Raw genomic sequence first — 19,958 nt, forward strand, 5'->3', positions numbered from 1 at the left:
CAACCTGTTTCGGGGTGCACTGGTTTCAGCACACCCCAACCCCCTCTTGTGTGTGTTGGCTAGTGAGACGCGTCCTAACGAGACCTGATATAATGGGTTTCGTTGCGCGCATACTGGCTGCACGCAGCCAGTATGACGTCGTCTGTTAAGGGGTCTATATACTGTAGTACATTTTCAGGTTTTCAAAATATAAGCCAATCAGGAGAGAGCACTGAAAATGCATGTTCTGTTTAATAAAGAGCTGGAGAGACATGGGAGACTCCATTTACTGAACAAACACTCTATAGCAATGAGTACTATCAGAATATAGAGCTATTTAACACTTATTTTAACAAAAGTAAATCACTTACCCTACCTTTAAGTAGCAATAATGATCTTTTCTTTTATTTAAGGTAAATAAGTTATTAAAGAGATCTTAAAAGTCTTAAAAGTCCTTCAATTATCACTTCACTGTCATCTGGGGACCCCTCCAAAATCATGTGGGGCCATGGGGGGTCCCGACCCACAGGTTGAGAACCACTGGTTTAAGTGGCTCTGTGTGAGTCACAAGAAAAGGTCAAATTATATTGGGGACATGCATGCATGAATGCAAGAGAAAAAAAAAACGTTTATATAATAGAGAAAAGTGTTCTGCAATGCTGCCAAATCACTGAGAATGGCATCTGCGTGGGCCGTTAGTAAATCACAGCTACTGTTTGCCAAACAATCGCTTATATTAGCCACTTGTTTACTGGCTGGCTACGAAGCAAGTGGGGGTAGGCAATGATACATATTTTATCGTTAACGGTTCCTCCTAAATTGTGCCGGACGGCCTTTCCAGCCCCGGCGGCTAGCTTGGAACCCTCTCAAAGATGATAGCGAGATGGATCCACCCTCCTCCTCTTCTTGTGATTCCTACATCTCATTTCAGTAATTGAAGTTTTACAGCATTTCTAAAGCAACGGAGAGCCTCTGTAGTCCAACTGCAAGTCTTTAGCTGCGGGTTTTATTGTGACCATTAGTGAATGCATCCAAGGAAGCCACTGCAATAATTTCATTAGCCCTCCATGACTCCATCTATTCTAGGGCTATGCAATATGGACAAAATAATCAAATATCACGATATGTGTGTCCAAATACCTCGGTACCTCAATGATATCGTATTGTGACGATAATATTGTGTTTATCCAATATACAAGAAATTAAAAAAATAAGAAATAGCAAAAATAGCCTATCCACAAGCTCAAGTGTCGAGAGCTGGTCGATGAGCTGTTTTAGCAACTTTTTGACCATTTCTGAAAGAATAAATGAAGGTTTACATGATTTAAACCAGGAAAGGACGACACTTATGCCATGTCACGACATAACGATATCCAAAATGCCAAGGCGACGCTTAGTCTCATATCACAACCTCAATAAAATATTGATATAGCACCCAGCCCTAACTCCATCCAACACACACACACACACACACACACACACACACACACACACACACATCCTAACTGATGAGCTACGCTGACTTGTTAATGATTGCAGATCCATTCCCTCCAACTATGGCAATAAACCTTGCAGCAATATTTAATTTCAACAGCCTTACTCTGTCCTTTGTGTGCTCTTTCTCAAAGCCTCGTTTATACTCTGTTGAATGACCATGACGCCGTTCGCTGAATATAACCGATAACTGAAAGTAACTGAACAACTTGACACGACGCCTCAAAGAACTACAGCAGTCTTTCGGGTAATCTTGAAGATCGTCTCAATGCCAACTGATCAGGGTTGTCTCAAGACGGTTTCCAACTCAAAAACGTGGATCCACATCGTTGTGAGAATGCATGAAAAACTCATTGTTCGTGAAGCCACAGAAAATGTATTATTCAGCTACAATATACGGTATACAGTATACTATATATATTTTAGTATAGAAACTAACCTTCTCTAATAAGAATAATGTTCCCAAACTCTTTTCTTTTCTTTTCTTTTCTTTTCTTCATCTGTGAAACACAAAACTGAAGGCTAAAGTTGTCTAGTGATGGTATTATACTGAAATGTCACTGTGCATTGTACCCGAAGGACACGCAGTAGAAGTACTCACATGGGTAAATAATATAGACGGAGGTTGCTAACCACTTAAAGGAGCAATTCACCCAAAAAAATGACTTATTTTCTTTCAATTACAAACCCCATGAAGCCTTGAATTCATGGAGATTTTTGTTGTTTTTGTTGAATTCCTGAGACAATAATTCAATGACCGGGTCATGGGTCGGTAGGAGGCTCAATAGGAGACTCACCACTCATCGAATTATTGGCTTAGGAATGCGACAAAACTAAAATATTTCCATGAATTCAAGGCTTCATGGGGTGTGTACTTGATAGAAAATAAGTAATGTTTGGGGATAACTACTCCTTTAAGCCCTATACTTTTACGTACAATTAATAGTGAAAATAGCCGATCCACACACTCACAACACATTGCATTGTGGCGTGTTGGGAGCTTGTAGATCGGCTATTTTTGAAAGGTTAAGGAAATCTGGATATAATCTGCAGCTGTTGTTCTGACCTGCATGTACATTTTAAATATGAATCGTGATGTGTCAAACAGCAGTTATAGCACTATTTACTGATTTGATGCCTTAAAAGCACAGTGATGTGCAAAATGACATAAAGCTCATAGTCGTAAAAAAAGAAAATACTCCCCCATCCACTGTATATAAGAGAGATAAAATATGATAACATATACTTTAATGTCCCCGCTGGGAAATCTGTCCTGGCCTGGACTCCGTCCTTCGGTTCCCCAGAAGAACAAAGTCCATACATCAAAATCTCAACAGCACACAGCGTTCATGTAACAGTCTGCCCATACACACACATACAGTACACACACATACACACCTTCTGACAATGTTGACATATTGCACTAGCCCATCACCAACATCCAACATTAACCTGTTAGCGTTGAGATGACATATAGCACAGCCCCCATGGCCAAAAAGCCTACATTACTTGTTAAAGGGCAAGACCACTTTGGTAGAGGTTTGGGTTGTGTAGTTACGTGTATGTAACTCCAAAGGTGGACAAGACATTAAAAATAATTGCTCCATCGATTAGAAATTGATAATTCAAATCATCATTGACTTACATGTACTCTTTTAGCACGTACACGAACACAAACGAAGCTGATTCAGACAATATAGAACATCACCAAACCCAGTACTCTTTTTTTGTTTTATAAAAATGTCAACTTCAATGCTGATTTTACTATTTGAAGATCCGGATCCGGATTTGTGGATCCAGTCCACGTTTTATAACGCAAAATCAGGAAGTTAACATTGTTATTAAAAACACACAAATCTTCTTTTCTGGGGGTCCCTGGCACAAAAACAATGGGGTCCGCGGCCAAATACATATCCTTTTGGGGGTCCTTGGCACGGAAAGGTTTGAGAACAACCGATTCAGAAGGCATTTTTGTAGAATCGCTCTGCTCTTGGGAACCCTAAATCTCCTACCAGAAGGCCAGAAATGGACCTCTGGCTGGTGAACGTGAGTTGGGTCAGACACTGTTCTCTGTGCCTGTCTGATAATAGATTGTTTGGAGAGACAAGGGTTTTTTAACCTGGAACTGTGTCATTTTTAGATTTGAGCTAAAAAGCATTATTTTACACTTTGGGCTATTCAAAAATAGCAGATATACAAGCTCATAGCGCGGCACCGAGTGCCGCGCTACGAGCTTGTAGATCTGCTATTTTAGAAAATTCGTGAAAATGTGTGCAAATCTTTGAATATATATATTTTTAAAGCGAACATTTTTAACTCAAATCGTTGCTTCTGGGGGTCCCTGGAACAACAAATTTTGATGGGGGTCCGCGGCCAAATACATATAATTTTGGGGGTCCTTGACATGAAAAAGTTTGAGCACCAATGATATAGAAACATACGTTTTTCAGAAAACTGTTGAGATTTAGGAGACATCGTAGAATCGGCTTCAGGTCTCAATGGGTTAACACACATCATGTCCATAGCATATCTGGACCAGATGATCAATCTATGATTTCAACTGTACAGATAAGTTATCCCAGCTGATGATACTCTCTGGCACAAAGAAGACATTGCCACAGAGCCAAAGACCATCTCCTCGACCATCAAAGGTCATCTCGGATGTTTCCAGATGTTCTGAGTATAGGGACACAGGACTGACTGTGAATGAACTTGGCCGTGGCAATGAGCAACAGAGACCAATGGGAGCAGCTTGTGTTGCAGATCTCGACGGCACTCGAATGATGATGATGATGAATACACTCTACTCTAACCCTTTAAGACCGGGAACGCATCTGTGTCATTTTAGATTTCTTTGGGCATTCAAAAATAGCAGATCTACAAGTTCATAACGCTACGATCTGTAGCTTCTTTTGAAAAATCGTGAAAATGTATGCAAATCTTTAATATAGGGGGGTCCCTGGAACAAAATATTTTGAGACGGGGTGGGTCCAAATACATGTCATTTTGGGTGGTCCTTGACATGAAAACGTTTCAGCACCACTGATGTAGCAAGATAACGTTTTTCAAAAAATTAATTAGAAAACATTTTGATTAATAAGATTTGCACAAATCTAAAATGACAGATGCTTAACCGGCTTTAATGGGCTAATGGCCACAAAAAAAATCCTAATTCAGAACTTTAATTGTGAAGTCAGACCTACAGTCTTAAAGCCAGACCAGACAAGGCCACTGTATGGTATCACTGGGATTAGCTGTGGTTCTATACCATTTTTCTGATACGTATGTCTGGCTTTTTTGTTTCTTTTCCTTTACTGATAGACACAATGTAGAGACAGGAAACGGGGAGAGAGAGAGAGAGAGTAGGGGAAAGCAAAGGCCCGCCCGGCCCCAGGAATCTAACCAGGGGACTCGCCGTCAGGGCATCAGAGCATCTTGTGATATGCACCCCAACCACTCGGGCCATCATCACCCCCAAATAGTTCTTGGCTTATCTTTGATACATAACACCATAATAGTAATAGCATCATAAAAAGCACACTTACCATATGGTGGGTCTGTGTCTGTCCAACAAGGATCAATATGTTTGAGCAGATTATGGACACGCAGAAGTTGATCAGGATGATAGACCGCTCAGATCGAATATATCTACAGTGAGGAGAAAAGAGTCATAAGACATTACCTCCTTGCAAGGTCATACGGTTCACAGACTGACAATCTTTCATTATGATTTTGACCTCACACTCCCCCCTCCCCCCTTCCAGTACCATCTGTTGATCCTGATCATTACGGGGGTACTTAACACTGTAACCAAGACAATGTTAATACAATGTCTTACTAAATCATATTCATGCAATCATAACAAACTTATCTTTTGAAGGCTGTTTCACAGTAAAGCACACAGTGTCAATGTAACTCTGAGAGATTACGAATGTAACCAAATGGACTCTTACAGGCCATTTTTGTTTGATTGATTGATTGAATACTTTATTAGCAGTTTGCAATAAAAACAAAAAGCACGGGATAAAACGGTTCAATACAAGGTCTGCTAAGAGGATTTTTAAACCCAAGAAAGCCTATGGTTCGTTTCCATTTGGGTCTTTTGTACTCAATTCATCGAAACATTTAATGACAGACGCAAAACATCAGTACAGGTTACCATTGCATTACTCGCAGAGTTACATTACAAGCCCATGAATCCTATAGCATCCCTAGTCTGGGCATGTCACATTAAGGCCAACATGTGTTAAAAATAGGCGAACATTCTGCAAAAAAAATAGCCGATCTACAATCACACGACACAAACATGTAAGACCGGCTATTTTCAGCTTCAATGATTTGTTGTGAAGGGGGAAAAGGGAGGACATGAAGTATAGTATAGTTGTACTGGGGGTCCCCGGTCAACAAAGTGTGTGTATATATAGGGTTTAAGTGATCAACACTAGTGGATTTTGCGGTACACTGTAGGATCTAGTGCCGGGGGTCTTCAACAGGGGGTCCGGGACCCCTAGGGGGTCCTCAGAGTTACTACATGGGGGGGCCGCCAAATCTTTGCGTGATGAGATATTGTTGTTGCATTAACCACTTGAACCCCAGCATCCCTATTCTGAAGAACTTCAGCCAAAAAATAGCCGATCTACAAGCTCACAACGCCTCGCGCTGCGAGGCGTTGTGAGCTTGTAGATCGGCTATTTTCGGCAAAGAGGTTTGGTGTAGAGGAAGAAAAGAGCAGACTAAGTACAGAGAGTTTACTAAGTATTGACGGTTTAAACGATTAAAAGTCTGAAAATACACATTAACATGGATCCAACATACACTGATGACACTGCTCTCAAACAAGTCTATGAAGCTATCTATGTAAAAGTTCAATCTGCAACACAATTTTATACAATACGTAGTGGGGGGTGGGGGGTCCCTGATTCATCTCTCTCTCAGCTAAGGGGGTCCTTGGGCTGAAAAAAAACCCAACCCCGTTGAAGACCCCCCTGATCTAGTGGTAGTCATAATTACCTCCATAGCACGGCGTAGACCACTGTCAGTGTGATCAAGGCGAGGCAGGAGAGACCACAGCCAACTATCAGTGTCACAGATGGAACCCCCGAGTATTCCATGGTCTGTGGATGGGGAGACAGAGCGAGACAAACATACGTCTTTACCGGTCACCACAGGACACAAATCAAAGCAAGGGCCCATTATGAAGCACCCACAGAGGACTGGCTGGTGAGGTGTGTGTGCACGTGTGCGTGTGCGTGTGTGTGTGTGTGTGTGCATGTGTGCGTGCGCGTGCTGCATCAGGGACCTGGAAGGTCAAATCGGAAACATCATTACGTCCAAATGAAATTGTAGCACTGAAACGATCCACATGCTCTTGTTGTTGTCTGTGTACGTGTATTGTATGGTTCTCTAGGTGAAATCTGGGCCCACGTGAGAAAATAAATCAGTAAATGAACATTATGAAAACTATTTAACCATGGCATCCTCATCTGGGCATAGGTGGAAAATAGTAGAAGAAATTAAACATTTTGAAACTAAAATTGTACATCTACAGGCTCACAACGTGTCGCATCACGTTGTGAGCTTGTAGATTGTAGATCAGCTATATTCAAAACAATTCACATTTTTAAGTGGTTAAGAAGTACAAAGTACAGTGATCTGGCGTTGAAGATGGACAATGAACAACACCATCTGTTAAGCATACTCCTATCAAAAGTCTCCTTAGTGTTGGCCACTGATGAAGGCCTTACACTACAGTAGCCTATACACTGATGCTGCTAGCTATGCTGTCACATCATAATGGATACAGTAGCTTCAGTCTGTTGTGTAATTGAAAGAAGGCCACATAAAAAAAGAAGATCTCCTGGATGTTAGCACATTGCATTAATATTGATGTGTTTTGGTGCCATATTGATTAAAGCCAAGACACACACACACACACACACACACACACACACACACACACACACACACACACACACACACACACACACACACACACACACACACACACACACACTTTGTATGCACAGACCTGCCTACATCCACAACACACACACACACACACACACACACACACACACACACACACACACACACACACACACACACACACACACACACAGTTATCAATTATATGTACCAAGTATAAACAGAGGCACAATTTAATCACACTGACTAACAAGATTAGCCAAGGCAAGATTAACAATTCGAGAGCCCTGCTGCACGTCATATTATAGGGCTAGTATTACTTCCTCTATTAGCCTATCTTAGCATCTTTTACACACTAAAAAAAAAAAGAATAACAAATCAACAGCCAGCCCACTTACTAGTTGTCTTGGTTGGTGAGCCAAAATGGCGAAGGTAGACACACGATCACATAAACATCTCGTGTGGGATGCATCTGTGAGCACCGTTTTACATCCTTTCGTGGACCACGTTCCCCAGGAATCGTTCCTGTAAAGAAGAAGAGGAGGAGGAGGAGGAGGAGAAGAGGAGGGCAATTAGGCTGATTCCATCCACACGGCGGTATAGAGAGGCTACAGCAGCATCAGCACCAGCATCAGGCATCTAGCACGACTTCACATGTCGTTTCGGCACCATTTCATTTGATCTGATCAAAAAAGCCCGCACGCACAGCCTATTAAATCACACACTAGACTACACGCGTTACAAACGCCTAATGTATGTATCAGAAAAGCCGATCGACACAGCGTTTTAGCGGCTTTACAAGCAGCATTGATGCTCCGAACAGAAGGGGGAGAGAGAGACGGAGAGAGAGAGAGAGAGCTTGCATTGCACTGAGGAGGAGAGAGAGAGAGAGAGAGAGAGAGAGAGGGGAGGGGGGAGAGGAGCTGTCCAGCAGAGCCTGGTGCTGATTGATTCTTTATATGCAGCTGAAGAAACGGCAACAATTCATAACGAAACGGCAACGTTGTTATTTTTTTCCCGGTAATTTTTCCCGGTAATATTACCAACAGGCGGGTGTTTTATATATATTTATATATATTTACCGTGCGTCGTTTTGCGTGCTATAGGATTCTGTACGGTTTTTCTTCCTCCGACACTTTTTATTTTCTTCTCATTGTCCGTTTTTAATCTCTTCGTCTTTTCTTTGCTTTTATCATTTGGTCGGATCTTTTCTCCACTCGATCCGATCGATCTACTCTGTAATTAGCGGCTTTTTTGGATGCTTCCTGAGGAGGGGGGGTTTAATTTTAATGTTCTCCACAGCCTGTGTTCTTACAGAGAGAGAGAGAGAGGGGAGGGTTGATACGACCAACATATCATGTGTATTTCCCCGTCTTCTCTTTACATTGCCGTAAATGCAATTATTTAATTAGGGAGAAAAGCGTGACGTTTTCGCGAGGGATCGAGTTGAACGTGAGGCGTTTGATCAAAACCCACCGCAGAACTATAAGACCTAAGACCCCCCTTCTTTCCCCCCACGGCTGCAGAGAGAATGGTTGCAGCCAGCCACAGTGTCTGCCTCCTCCTCTCACTCTCCAGTTTCAACGGTGGTTCTCAAGCAGTGGGTCGAGACCCATGTGTGGGTCGCGGGTCCGTTTTTATGAGTCACGAGTACATTTCAAAACAATAAAAAAGAAATCAATTATTTTTCAAAAGAATCTCATGAATGTTTAAGAAGTAGTGAACATAGCCAGTTGTAGAGCTTGTAGATCTGCTATTTTCACTAGTTTGGGTGGGCAAACATCTAATTTCTCTTTTGGGTGTTGAGCAAAAGGTTCCTTTCATTTTAGGTAAAATGAATAGAACATGTCTGTTCCATTCGTCATGTAGTGCTCCCTCTAATTGTTTAATCTCAAGAGAAACATTCATTTTTGATAGACCGATAAAAAAAATCATGTTACAAATTCCTCCCCATGTATTTCAATTTCAAGTGACACATTCAATGCTTTTAAAACGCTCGTTTGTTAAGCAGCAGCAGCTGTGTGTGTATGCACACCTGTTGGCATAACGATCCCTGATTATGTGTCACTTAAGTTCTACAGTAGTGGTTCTCAAATTGGGGTCTAGGGACCCTCGTGGTTCCTTGAGGAGGGACCCTTACAGGTCTGTAACTCAAGAGTTATGGGGGGCTGGGGGCTTCTTGAAATAAAATAAAAGGTTTGACAACCGATGTTTTACAGAAGCTAGACTGCATGTTGTCAAAGGTAAACACGTTCACATTACTTGGAGCGACATAAAACACTGGCTTTCTGCTGTGTAAGGCAATTCTTCACCATCACTTGAATTACCACCGCAACAACTCTTATTTATCCCTCAAGCCTTAATTAAATGTAATTTGTGTTCCATTCTTAGACCCCACTGGCAGTTCAACAGCAATAAAATTAATGAACCCGCTAACATAATATGATCTTTCTTCTTCCTCCTTAAGAAGTTGGATTTCTGGGACCATTTTGTGCCTAATGGATATTTGTGTTGGAACTTGGAAGTGTCTTTGCCTAAAAATAAAATGCCTCCCCTACCCCCACTCCACACAAAACCACTAAACAAATGACTTTGTTTAGTTTAGTCATACAATGCTGTTTCCACATTTTATTGAGTTACTGCAATTGTGAGAATGACGTGAAAACTAGTAAGAATATCCAATGAAGCGTTTTCTAAATACAGCCAGGCACTGAACTGATTGAGATTGTATATAACCACTTAAGCCCTATTTTATACTTGTATGCTCACTTGTAGATCTGCTATTTTCCACAGTTTTTGGAAAATGTTTTCAAAGCGAAATTGTGCACCCATTGTTTTCTGAAGGACATACAGTAAAGGAGTTGTGTTACAGCATGTGTAATCGCTCAAGACAGAATCTGTCAGCACCGCTGCCCTAAACATGTAGTGTTGTTGTTAGTAGGAGTAACCACAGAATCACCCGGGAGGAAGTGGTCAGATCTCTCTCTTGATTTGCAGTGATTTCTACAGTGATTTCTAATTTGATTATGTAGCCTAATAATCAAAGAGAAACAGAGCTAAAGGACCATGCCGACGTCAATGGGCTACAACACATCGTTGTCTATTCACAGCTACATTGTACCAAAAAAAAACAACAATTTTTCCATTATCACTTTCATTTTTAGATTCAACTATCTCAAGCTAGTTTCAATTCTCTGCAGGTGTATCTTCATAGGCTACTGTATTGAAATTAATTTCCATTCATTCAAAAGGCTTTCTCAACAACCAACCAAACAAACAGACAAACTATGGTATGCTTTGGAAAATGATAATGTCAAGAGTACTGTGAGTAATAGTCAGTGGGCTAAACATGCCATGCTGCCTGTGGGATAATAACCACAATTAAGCCAAATGCTTGGAAAACAATGGTACAATTTTTAAAGCAACACACCAAAGTATGATTCCCAATCGATCCACATACATTTTTGTAGCTGAGGGCTTTGCCTTATTTGAACAATTCCTGTAGCTAGAATGCATCACCAGTAAGTGCTCAACACTTACCACTCCACACTCCACACAATTCAATTAAATGAAAGAGACATGATACATAGTTGGACATATTTGTCTGGGCCCTCTAAAAGATAGTGTTGGTCTTGTACTCTAATGTGATGAGTTTTAAAAGCTCCCCATCTCCTTGAGGAGAGAGGGCATTGCGTTAAAGCTGCCAGTTCCCCAGTAGGGGTCTGAACCAAAGGTTGATCAATTTATAACAAACACAAAGGACAACAAACAGTCCTTTATGCAAACGAGAGAGATTGCAGTAGTCCATTCCTCCTTGCAGACTTATGTAAGCCACTGTCAAGGTTTTGTGCAACCTTGCCCTAACATGGAGGCCCGGTGATACAAAGAGAAGCGCCCATAGAGCCAATAGCACACCGCTAGAAAACGTTGGTACTGTACGTGTCGACCTCAGTGAGTCGGACCACATGCCACCCAACACACACTCATTGCCTGATGGACCACTCCTCATTCTTGTAATGAAGACATCAGTCATCACGACTTTGCGTGCGAGCACCCTCCAGTGAGCAGCCACCAGAAAGAGAATGATGGATCTCTCCGGCAGTGAAAGCTGCTGCTGCTGCGCTTATTCCACTCATACATATTGGTTTATAGCGTGAAATGGATCCAAGTGTAGAGAGAGAGAGAGAGAGACTGAACCCGATGCAGAAATGCAGGCACGTGGGTGAGCCCTTACCTGGCTGTGACACACTGGGGTTTGCGAAAACCAAAGGGACCGCGGGCTCAACATCACCCGACGCATTAACTCGTCTGCATATCACAGCAATGCATTTGAGAGAGCCCAGATGGTGTGATTAGCCCAGCGGTGAAACTGTAACCAGCACATCATTATCCAGTGTGTGCTTCTTGTTAAAAGCGGTGCTAACGCACGTCTTTGCTAGCGCCCGGCGTTATAGTTGCAAGGAAACGCAGGCATATTAGCTAAAGTGGAAATTCATGAGGGAGGTAGCTATTGATAGCCAGCTCCTAGTGCTATATGTTGGACGCAAAGAGCAAAAGCATGGCATGATTCACACTATATCGTACACGGCTCTACAGTATGGCGGAGAAAATATGCATCATTCACACCCACGCACTCATACAGAGTACAGTACAGTATAGTACAGTATATATATATACACAATGTTGTTGTCAAATCAAATGGCTGGTACGACATTGTTAATGTGTCAGTGTTTGCTGGGAGGAAGGTTACAGTGACATCAAAAAGCCTGGTGTGTGATCGATCGATCTCCTCTTATATTGGAAATATTTCATATAGGGAATGCACTTAACCCTTTAAGACTTGGAACGCATCTGTGTCACTTCTTGATTTGAGCTAAAAAGCATTATTTTACACTTTGGCTATTCAAAAATAGCAGATATACAAGATCATAGTGCCGCACCGAGTGCTGGGCTATTAGCTTTTAGATCTGCCATTTTTTTTAAATCGTGAAAATGTGTGCAAATCTTTGAATATATATTGTTTAAAGCAAACATTTTAACTCAAATATTTGCTTCTAGGGGTACCTGGAACAAAATATTTTGAGATGGGGGTCTGCGGCCAAATACATATCATTTTGGGGGTCCTTGACATGAAAAAGTTTGAGCACAACTGATATAGAAACATACGTTTTTCAGAAAACTGTTAGGATTTAGAAGGCATTAGTAAGTATCGGCCTCAGGCCGTAATGGGTTAAATGGCACTGGAGTTGGAAGTAAAATAATATAAAGATCATATCATATAATCCTGAAAGTCAAGGATAATGTTGGAAGAATTGAAGCATGTGGTGATTACAGAAGATGGGACTTTCTTCGTTTTGTAAGGAGCATTAAAAAGGTCTTCGAGCGCATAACACATTTGCACGCACGATCGATTCGTCTCATAGAAGTCACACAGTACAGATCCCTTAAATGTGGAGATCTTGCAATGTACAGTAAATACTGGCTTCCACTTTAATTGTGCTGTCAATAGTTTGTACATGGGTCTAAAGCAAATCACCACATACCAGTTTAAACCAACGGCGACACTTTATTTTAAGTCAAATATGGATTTTATGTTGCCTTTATGACCTCCATTCACCTACGATTAACAGTGGCTGCAAAGTGCTCGACGAGGTTTGCCAGAGAACCAACTTCATCTGTTGTATATTTACCTCCAGTGTTTCTTATGCCCTGTCTCCCCTAGGCCAACGCTCACTAATGGATACTAATGCCATGTCCCATCCCATCTGACTCTGAGCCAAATATGCCCGCTGTCTTTAGACGCTGTCTAGAACAGGCTGCGCCACAGCAGAGACAGCTTGTGTTTCATAGACCTAGTAGTAGAGAGCTACTGCCCTGCACCAGGTTGTGGCATAAACGATTAACAGTTAATGATTCAAAAATACAACGTTTCTGTGCGGTGTCAAGTTACAGCAGCAATCAGTTTTAGTAATCAGTTGCATTTAACAAAACATTTGCTCGGGAATGATTATGAATAATGCATAATGGATCCGACTTGATTATGAACAATTTTCCGTTGAATTATGAAATAAATGTTTGTTTGTAGCAGTTGTCACAGTGCCTATTTTCATTAGCAACAGTTATTACTGCAATCGTTCCCAGTTCCAATCCAAAGTACTGGTTTCAAATGACCCATGTATTAAATGGGATCTCCATTATGACACCGTCATGGAAAGACATTTCACAGCGATCCTATCTCCTCACGCACGGCCTGTTCTCATTAGCAATACTACCACGGTGTTGTTACAACTATTAGTACTACTATTATTCCCACTGCTTATGATAATAGTGATGATCATGTTTATTCATTTAGCGCTGTGCTTTCAGAAAATATGCATGCTTTACCTGGGGGAACTCAATAATAGGAAAAAATCTTTTTCCTTTGAAAACGCCAACGAAAATGTGAACTAGTATTGTATAATTCTGCTATTAACAACTTGAACCCTATTGACCGGAGCCCCCCAGGGTTCTATACTAGGCCCCCTCCTTTTTTCCCTCTACACCAAAATCTCTAGGCTGAAAACACTCGAGCTACAAGCTCACAATCACAATGTGTTGCAACACGACACATACAGTAAATCGGCCATTATCACAGAATGTTCACCCCAGAATAAGCATGCTAGAGTTTTTTGGGGGGAAGGTATCCATTTATTATTCAATGGCAGTCTGTAAGAAATAGAGGGTTTAAGAGGTTTTAAAGCAGTTGCGAGGCATTGTGAGCACTGGTACTGTAGGTGTGGCAGTGTGTTAGCACTGGCCCAGCACTGGAGTACTGTTGGCGTGGCAGTGTGTTAGCGTTAGCACAGCACTGGAGTACTGTTGGCGTGGCAGTGTGTTAGCGTTAGCACAGCACTGGAGTACTGTAGGTGTGGCAGTGTGTTAGCGTTAGCACAGCACTGGAGTACTGTAGGTGTGGCAGTGTGTTAGCGTTAGCACAGCACTGGAGTACTGTAGGTGTGGCAGTGTGTTAGCGTTAGCACAGCACTGGAGTACTGTAGGTGTGGCAGTGTGTTAGCGTTAGCACAGCACTGGAGTACTGTAGGTGTGGCAGTGTGTTAGCGTTAGCACAGCACTGGAGTACTGTAGGTGTGGCAGTGTGTTAGCGTTAGCACAGCACTGGAGTACTGTAGGTGTGGCAGTGTGTTAGCGTTAGCACAGCACTGGAGTACTGTAGGTGTGGCAGTGTGTTAGCGTTAGCCCACAGCACTGGAGTACTGTAGGTGTGGCAGTGTGTTAGCATTGGCCCAGCACTGGAGTACTGTAGGTGTGGCAGTGTGTTAGCGTTAGCCCACAGCACTGGAGTACTGTACTGTAGGTAGAACACGCTTCCACAGAGGAATTACAGTGCGTGTGCACTGTAATTCCTCTGTGGAAGCGTGTTCTATTTTCGTTTCAAAGTTGTACCCAGGAAGAGTCACTGAGGGCCTTGTAGAATCTCAGAGGGAATGCACACACATACAGCACAATACTTTACAGTATGATAACAAATATATAGAAAAAAGTCACCAATGCAGTCGAGCCTGAGTCCATAGGTTTAAAAGTGATTAATATGATTTTAACATGTACAGAAAACCATACACTGGCTTTAACTATAAGCCAATGTAAGGAGTATGGAAGTGGCGGCATATGTTATATACACATATGCATTCTGGGGTGGAAAGAGTACTAGAGTATCCTACTCAAGTAGAAGTATTGTTAATTGACTTAAATGTTACTCAAGTGCGCTCATCTGAGCCATCTGAGCAGCCATCTGCTGGGTGAAGCAGTAAAAGTACAGTCCCCCGAGACTAGAATGAACTCAAAACAATATAGGTAAATGAAAAGACTACTTAATTAAGTAATGTGAGTACTTAGTGAGTAATTAGTTACTTTCTACCCCAGCTGCAGTGTGGAATGTCTCTGACAGCTAAAACACACATGAAAAGGAATTAACAGACGCACTAAATTGTACTTGTAACACCCAAATAAAGGGATACACACAAAGGATATATATTGCATAATGTGACGTTGCATTAGCACGACACACACTGTTTTTCAGTCTGGTTAATAATAGTTTTAGAACTTCACACTTCGTCATTGTAGCCTACAAAGTGTTCTCGTCACATAAAGTGAAAGTTATGGCCCTTTGCAGTCTTACATAATCAGGCAAGCAGCCACTTAAGCTCGATTTAATACTGTGTGATATCATACGACGGTGTCGTGGCTGTGCAAAAATCATTTTAGCTACAGTACTTTTGAAAATGTTTGCTTGTTATAATGACATTTCCAAAATAGGGACGCCAGTAGAAATTCTATATCCTTTCCTCACTTGAAAGTATAAGCAGAATAATCATCTGTCCCTCCGTCTTTAAGTGCCACTGAATAATGTTATTTAAACCTTGTCGGGAAACATGTTGGGAATTAACAGATTACTCTTAACATAATTGCAGGAATGTAATTACTGTACTTTAATGTGGTAATTGTCCCCTCGTTACTGTAGTGTATAGCACACACTCGCAGGCACGCGCGCACACACACACACACACACACACACACACACACACACACACACACACACACACACACACACACACACACACACACACACACACACACACACACACACACACACACACAGACACAGTCAAACAGACAGTTCTTGGTTGATTTGTTTCCAATGAGTCTCACCAAAGGCATATGCTCACTGAATTCAAAGGGGAAAAGGAAGAACAGGAGAGAGTCATTGAAATGTAGACGATTATGTTGGTTTGGGCTTGTTTGATAACTGTGAAAATATTGATATTTAGAAGAGTGATAAAAATGTGAGCGTCCGACCTACTTACACCAGGTGCTGGGGGGAGAGTACAAACGGAGCTGTTGTCCATTCAGTGTTTAGGGATCTTTATTCCATTTTATGTGTATCTTTTTTATTCAGGTGACCATCTGGCCAAACACTAACCTTGAATCTGTTCCAAACACAAAGGTCCATTCATAGACCGCTGAGAAAACGTACAGGCTGTTTACAGCATTGTTTACTTCTTATGAAACATCAGCGATTTAGCTTCACGATGTGTTTTAAATGATTATTATTTAGCTTTACAATGTGTTTTAAATGATTATTATTTCAGAACATAATTGGTGATCTAGCAAATTTACTGTGCAGTAATGAACTAGAAAGGTGTGCTCCTCTGAGCGCAAGTCTCCGCCAGGCCCGGGTTACCTACCCAGGGCCTGCATATTTTTAAATAACTACCCCCTCCCCCGTGGGTCCACAGACTCCACTTAGAGAACCGCTGGTTTAGATAAACCTCAACCATTTCCCCCCAAATTGCTTTATTTTTGAGGTACTGTCTAGTGGTTCTTTACTTTTCTGTCTTATTCACCAAACGTTACGAAATGTACCAGAACATTTGTGTCAATGTTATCTCTTCAAGGTAAAATTTGTGTGTGAAGAGCAGAACTATTTTTCTAGGTGTATTGTGTGAATTTGAAGGGCCCACATTAGAGTATAATACAGTAATTTTAGATAAAAGAAATGGCATAGTGAGTTTCAAAAAGGGTGAATTACCTGCTGTGTACCTAGCGACTTCAAAGAATTGCAGAGTGTCGTTGCACTCTGCTTCAGCATGAATGGCAATGAATGAAATGTAAAAACAATACGCAGAGATCTACTAAAACCGAGGTTCTCAAACCTTTTCGTGTCAAGGACCCCCAAATTAATATGTATTTGGCCGTGGACCCCCATCTGAAAAGATGTTGTGCCAGAGACCCCTACAGTATATGAGATAAATGTGCTGTTAATACATTAATACGTTAATAATTCAATATTATTCATAGAATATTAATGAATTACTTTTTCCCCCAAATAGCCACGTTGTGAGCTTGCACATCCGCTATATTTTCAAAGGATTTAAGTGGACCCCCTCAAGGACCCCTGGGGGTCCCCGGACCCCACTTTGAGAACAATTGTACTAAAATATACACTGCAGGCACAGTACACAGCTTTTAATTTTTTTTTAAGACAAGTGACAGATCTCTCCTAATGGCTAGCAGCCAAAATGTGACTGGCATGCTCCTAAATGACTTCTATTAACAACTTTCAACCTGACATCCCTATTTTGGTCGTATCATTACACGTACCGTAGGTGAAATTCTTCAAAAATAGCCAATCTACAAGCTCACAATGCATCGTGGCGCGATGCCTCGCCCAGCTTGTAGATGGGGCTATTTTAGCCGTGTGACAGATGGAGTGTAAAATAGGGGCTAAAGTGGTTAATGAGCGCTAGTCATTGTTTGACTACTGATGTCTTCTTACTTCCATTTAGTTGCTCCATTGTACTCTGGCCCCTCTCTCTAAGCTGTGTAAACCTCGCTGGCACTGTAGACACTTCAGTGGCTCAAAATGATTCTCGGGAGGGCCAGGAGTTGTGTGTCCCATTCCAGTGAGAGACTGTACAATTTAGCAAATAGCCCTTCTCCATTCTGTTATCTGTCAGACGGTGCACAGATGGTCCTTGGTCTTTGCATCTCGCACACGGCTGCAGAGGGGCCAGTGCCGTTTTTTAAAAATATTTTGAAGTTACCAAGATTTAATAGAACAATATATTATAACACTCTGCCGATGAAAACATTTTTTGTCCCGTGTAAAATATTTTTTATATATATGGGCCTACCATTAAAGTGCCCTTGACCAAGGCTCTAATAATGCATCAACTGCCCCACTGTTCAGTTGCCAAAAATAGAGATCTTTGGTTAAGGCCATATTTTATATTACGAGCGGGGTTGATGGAAAAAAAGTTAAAAGGAAAGTGAAACAATATAAATATATGAATTCCATCACCCGTGCCAAGTTCTAGAGCACATTGATAGCATTTTACCCTGACAAAAACATAAAAGCCCCGTTCATTCCACCGTCTCATTCTTGAAGCAACAACAGTCAAATTCTTTATACTGCTGTAATGAATATGAAAATGTTTGTGCCACTACTGTAACCTACACAGTAAAATTCAGTGTTCATTTAAAGGGAAATGTAAGTGATATTGTTTTGTTGAAGTATGTGTTAAATCAGGGCTCTTCAACAGGGGGTCCGGGACCCCTAGGGGGTCCTCAGAGTTACTACAGGGGGTCCGCCAAAATCTTTGTGTGATATATTATTTTTTTCCTCAACTTGAACCCTGGCATCCCTATTCTGAAGAGAACTTTAGCCAAAAAATAGCAGATCTACAAGCTCACAACACCTCGCGCTGCGAGGCGTTGTGAGCTTGTAGATCGGCTATTTTTTGGCAAAGAGGTATAGGTGTAGAGGGAAAAAAGAGCAGAGCGTGTATACAAAAAAAGTTGAATCTGAAACTTAATTTTATACAACATAGAGGGGGGTCCCTGCTTCATCTCTCTCTCAGCTAGGGGGTCCTTGGGCTGAAAACGTTGAAGACCCCGAGGCCCGAGCTGTGTTAAATGGTTCTTTATTCGTAGTAATCAAAGAGCGTTCAGTAACAATAGCGTCTCCCCAATCTCTCCAGCTCTTTAGTAAAGAGCGGGAAAGATTCGGGATACCAATTTTATCCAATCAGGAGAGGGAACTCATACAGGATACAGGATGAATAAATCCATTTGGAAGTTATGAAACAAACAAACAAACACAGCTAAAAAGCTGGCAAAATTGGAGCTGTCTGGAACATTGTCAAATTCAAGCTGATAAATGGGTTTTCTCTCCTGGTTAGATGAAATTGGCGACCCACCTGAATAATTTCCCCTGTTTACTAAAGTCAAGCTGGAGAGACGGGGAGACCCCTTAATGAACAAACACTCTACAGCAGGGGTCTTAAACCTTTTCAGGCCAAGGAGGACCTACTAACTGAGAGAGATGAAGCAGGGACCCCCACTATATATTACATAGAATTGTGTTGCAGATTAAAGCTTTTCATAGATGTTGGATTCATGTTGATGTGTATTTTCAGACATTTAACAACTTAAACCGCCAATACTCTTTGCCGAAAATAGCCGATCTACAAGCAAGTGTGAGCTTTTAGATCGGCTATTTTCGGCTAAAGTTGTCCTTAGAATAGGGATGCTAGGGTTCAAGTGGTTAATGTAAAAAACAATGATCCTATCACACAGAGATTTGGCGGACCCCCTGTAGCAACTCTGAGGACCCCCTAGGGGTCCCGGACCCCCTGTTGAAGACCCCTGCGCTACAGCAATGATTACTCTCAGAATATAGAGCTTTAACCTTTTGACGAAAAACCTTTTGTTTTAACCATACCATTTCACTTATGGGTCCGTTTGGTTCCGTTTTGAACACTGTCTGAGTGTTAAATGAACACTGGACTTTACTGTGTGGCATCCCTGTCGCTCACACCCTTGTACAAGTACATCGGGACGGAGCCAGATGTTCCAGCTGTCTAAGGTTGTCGTACAGGTGTGCTCTGAAACGGCGTACAATATGACAAGGGCAGAGTGCATCAAATCACATGATGCGTCTCTGCCTCATCGAGTCCAGTACGACCGACACAACATGACACACACACGCACATGCACGCACA

At 41.7% G+C, this 19,958-nt stretch overlaps 1 protein-coding gene across 3 annotated transcripts in view; it reads right to left on the reverse strand.

Moving 5' to 3' along the window:
- adgrb3 (adhesion G protein-coupled receptor B3) overlaps positions 1 to 19,958 on the reverse strand; it is a gene marked incomplete at its 5' end in the record, with an annotated part of 241,850 nt that overhangs the window by 58,401 nt on the left and 163,491 nt on the right. For all 3 annotated transcript variants that reach the window (XM_084076725.1, XM_084076727.1, XM_084076726.1), the window contains 3 exons: positions 5,019 to 5,121; positions 6,484 to 6,587; positions 7,797 to 7,923. In XM_084076725.1, coding sequence (XP_083932851.1) covers positions 5,019 to 5,121; positions 6,484 to 6,587; positions 7,797 to 7,923 — 334 coding nt within the window. The remainder of the gene's footprint in view (positions 1 to 5,018; positions 5,122 to 6,483; positions 6,588 to 7,796; positions 7,924 to 19,958) is intronic.

Source organism: Gymnoscopelus microlampas (assembly GCF_963454915.1).
Source record: "Gymnoscopelus microlampas genome assembly, chromosome: 13".
Taxonomy (NCBI): domain Eukaryota; kingdom Metazoa; phylum Chordata; class Actinopteri; order Myctophiformes; family Myctophidae; genus Gymnoscopelus; species Gymnoscopelus microlampas.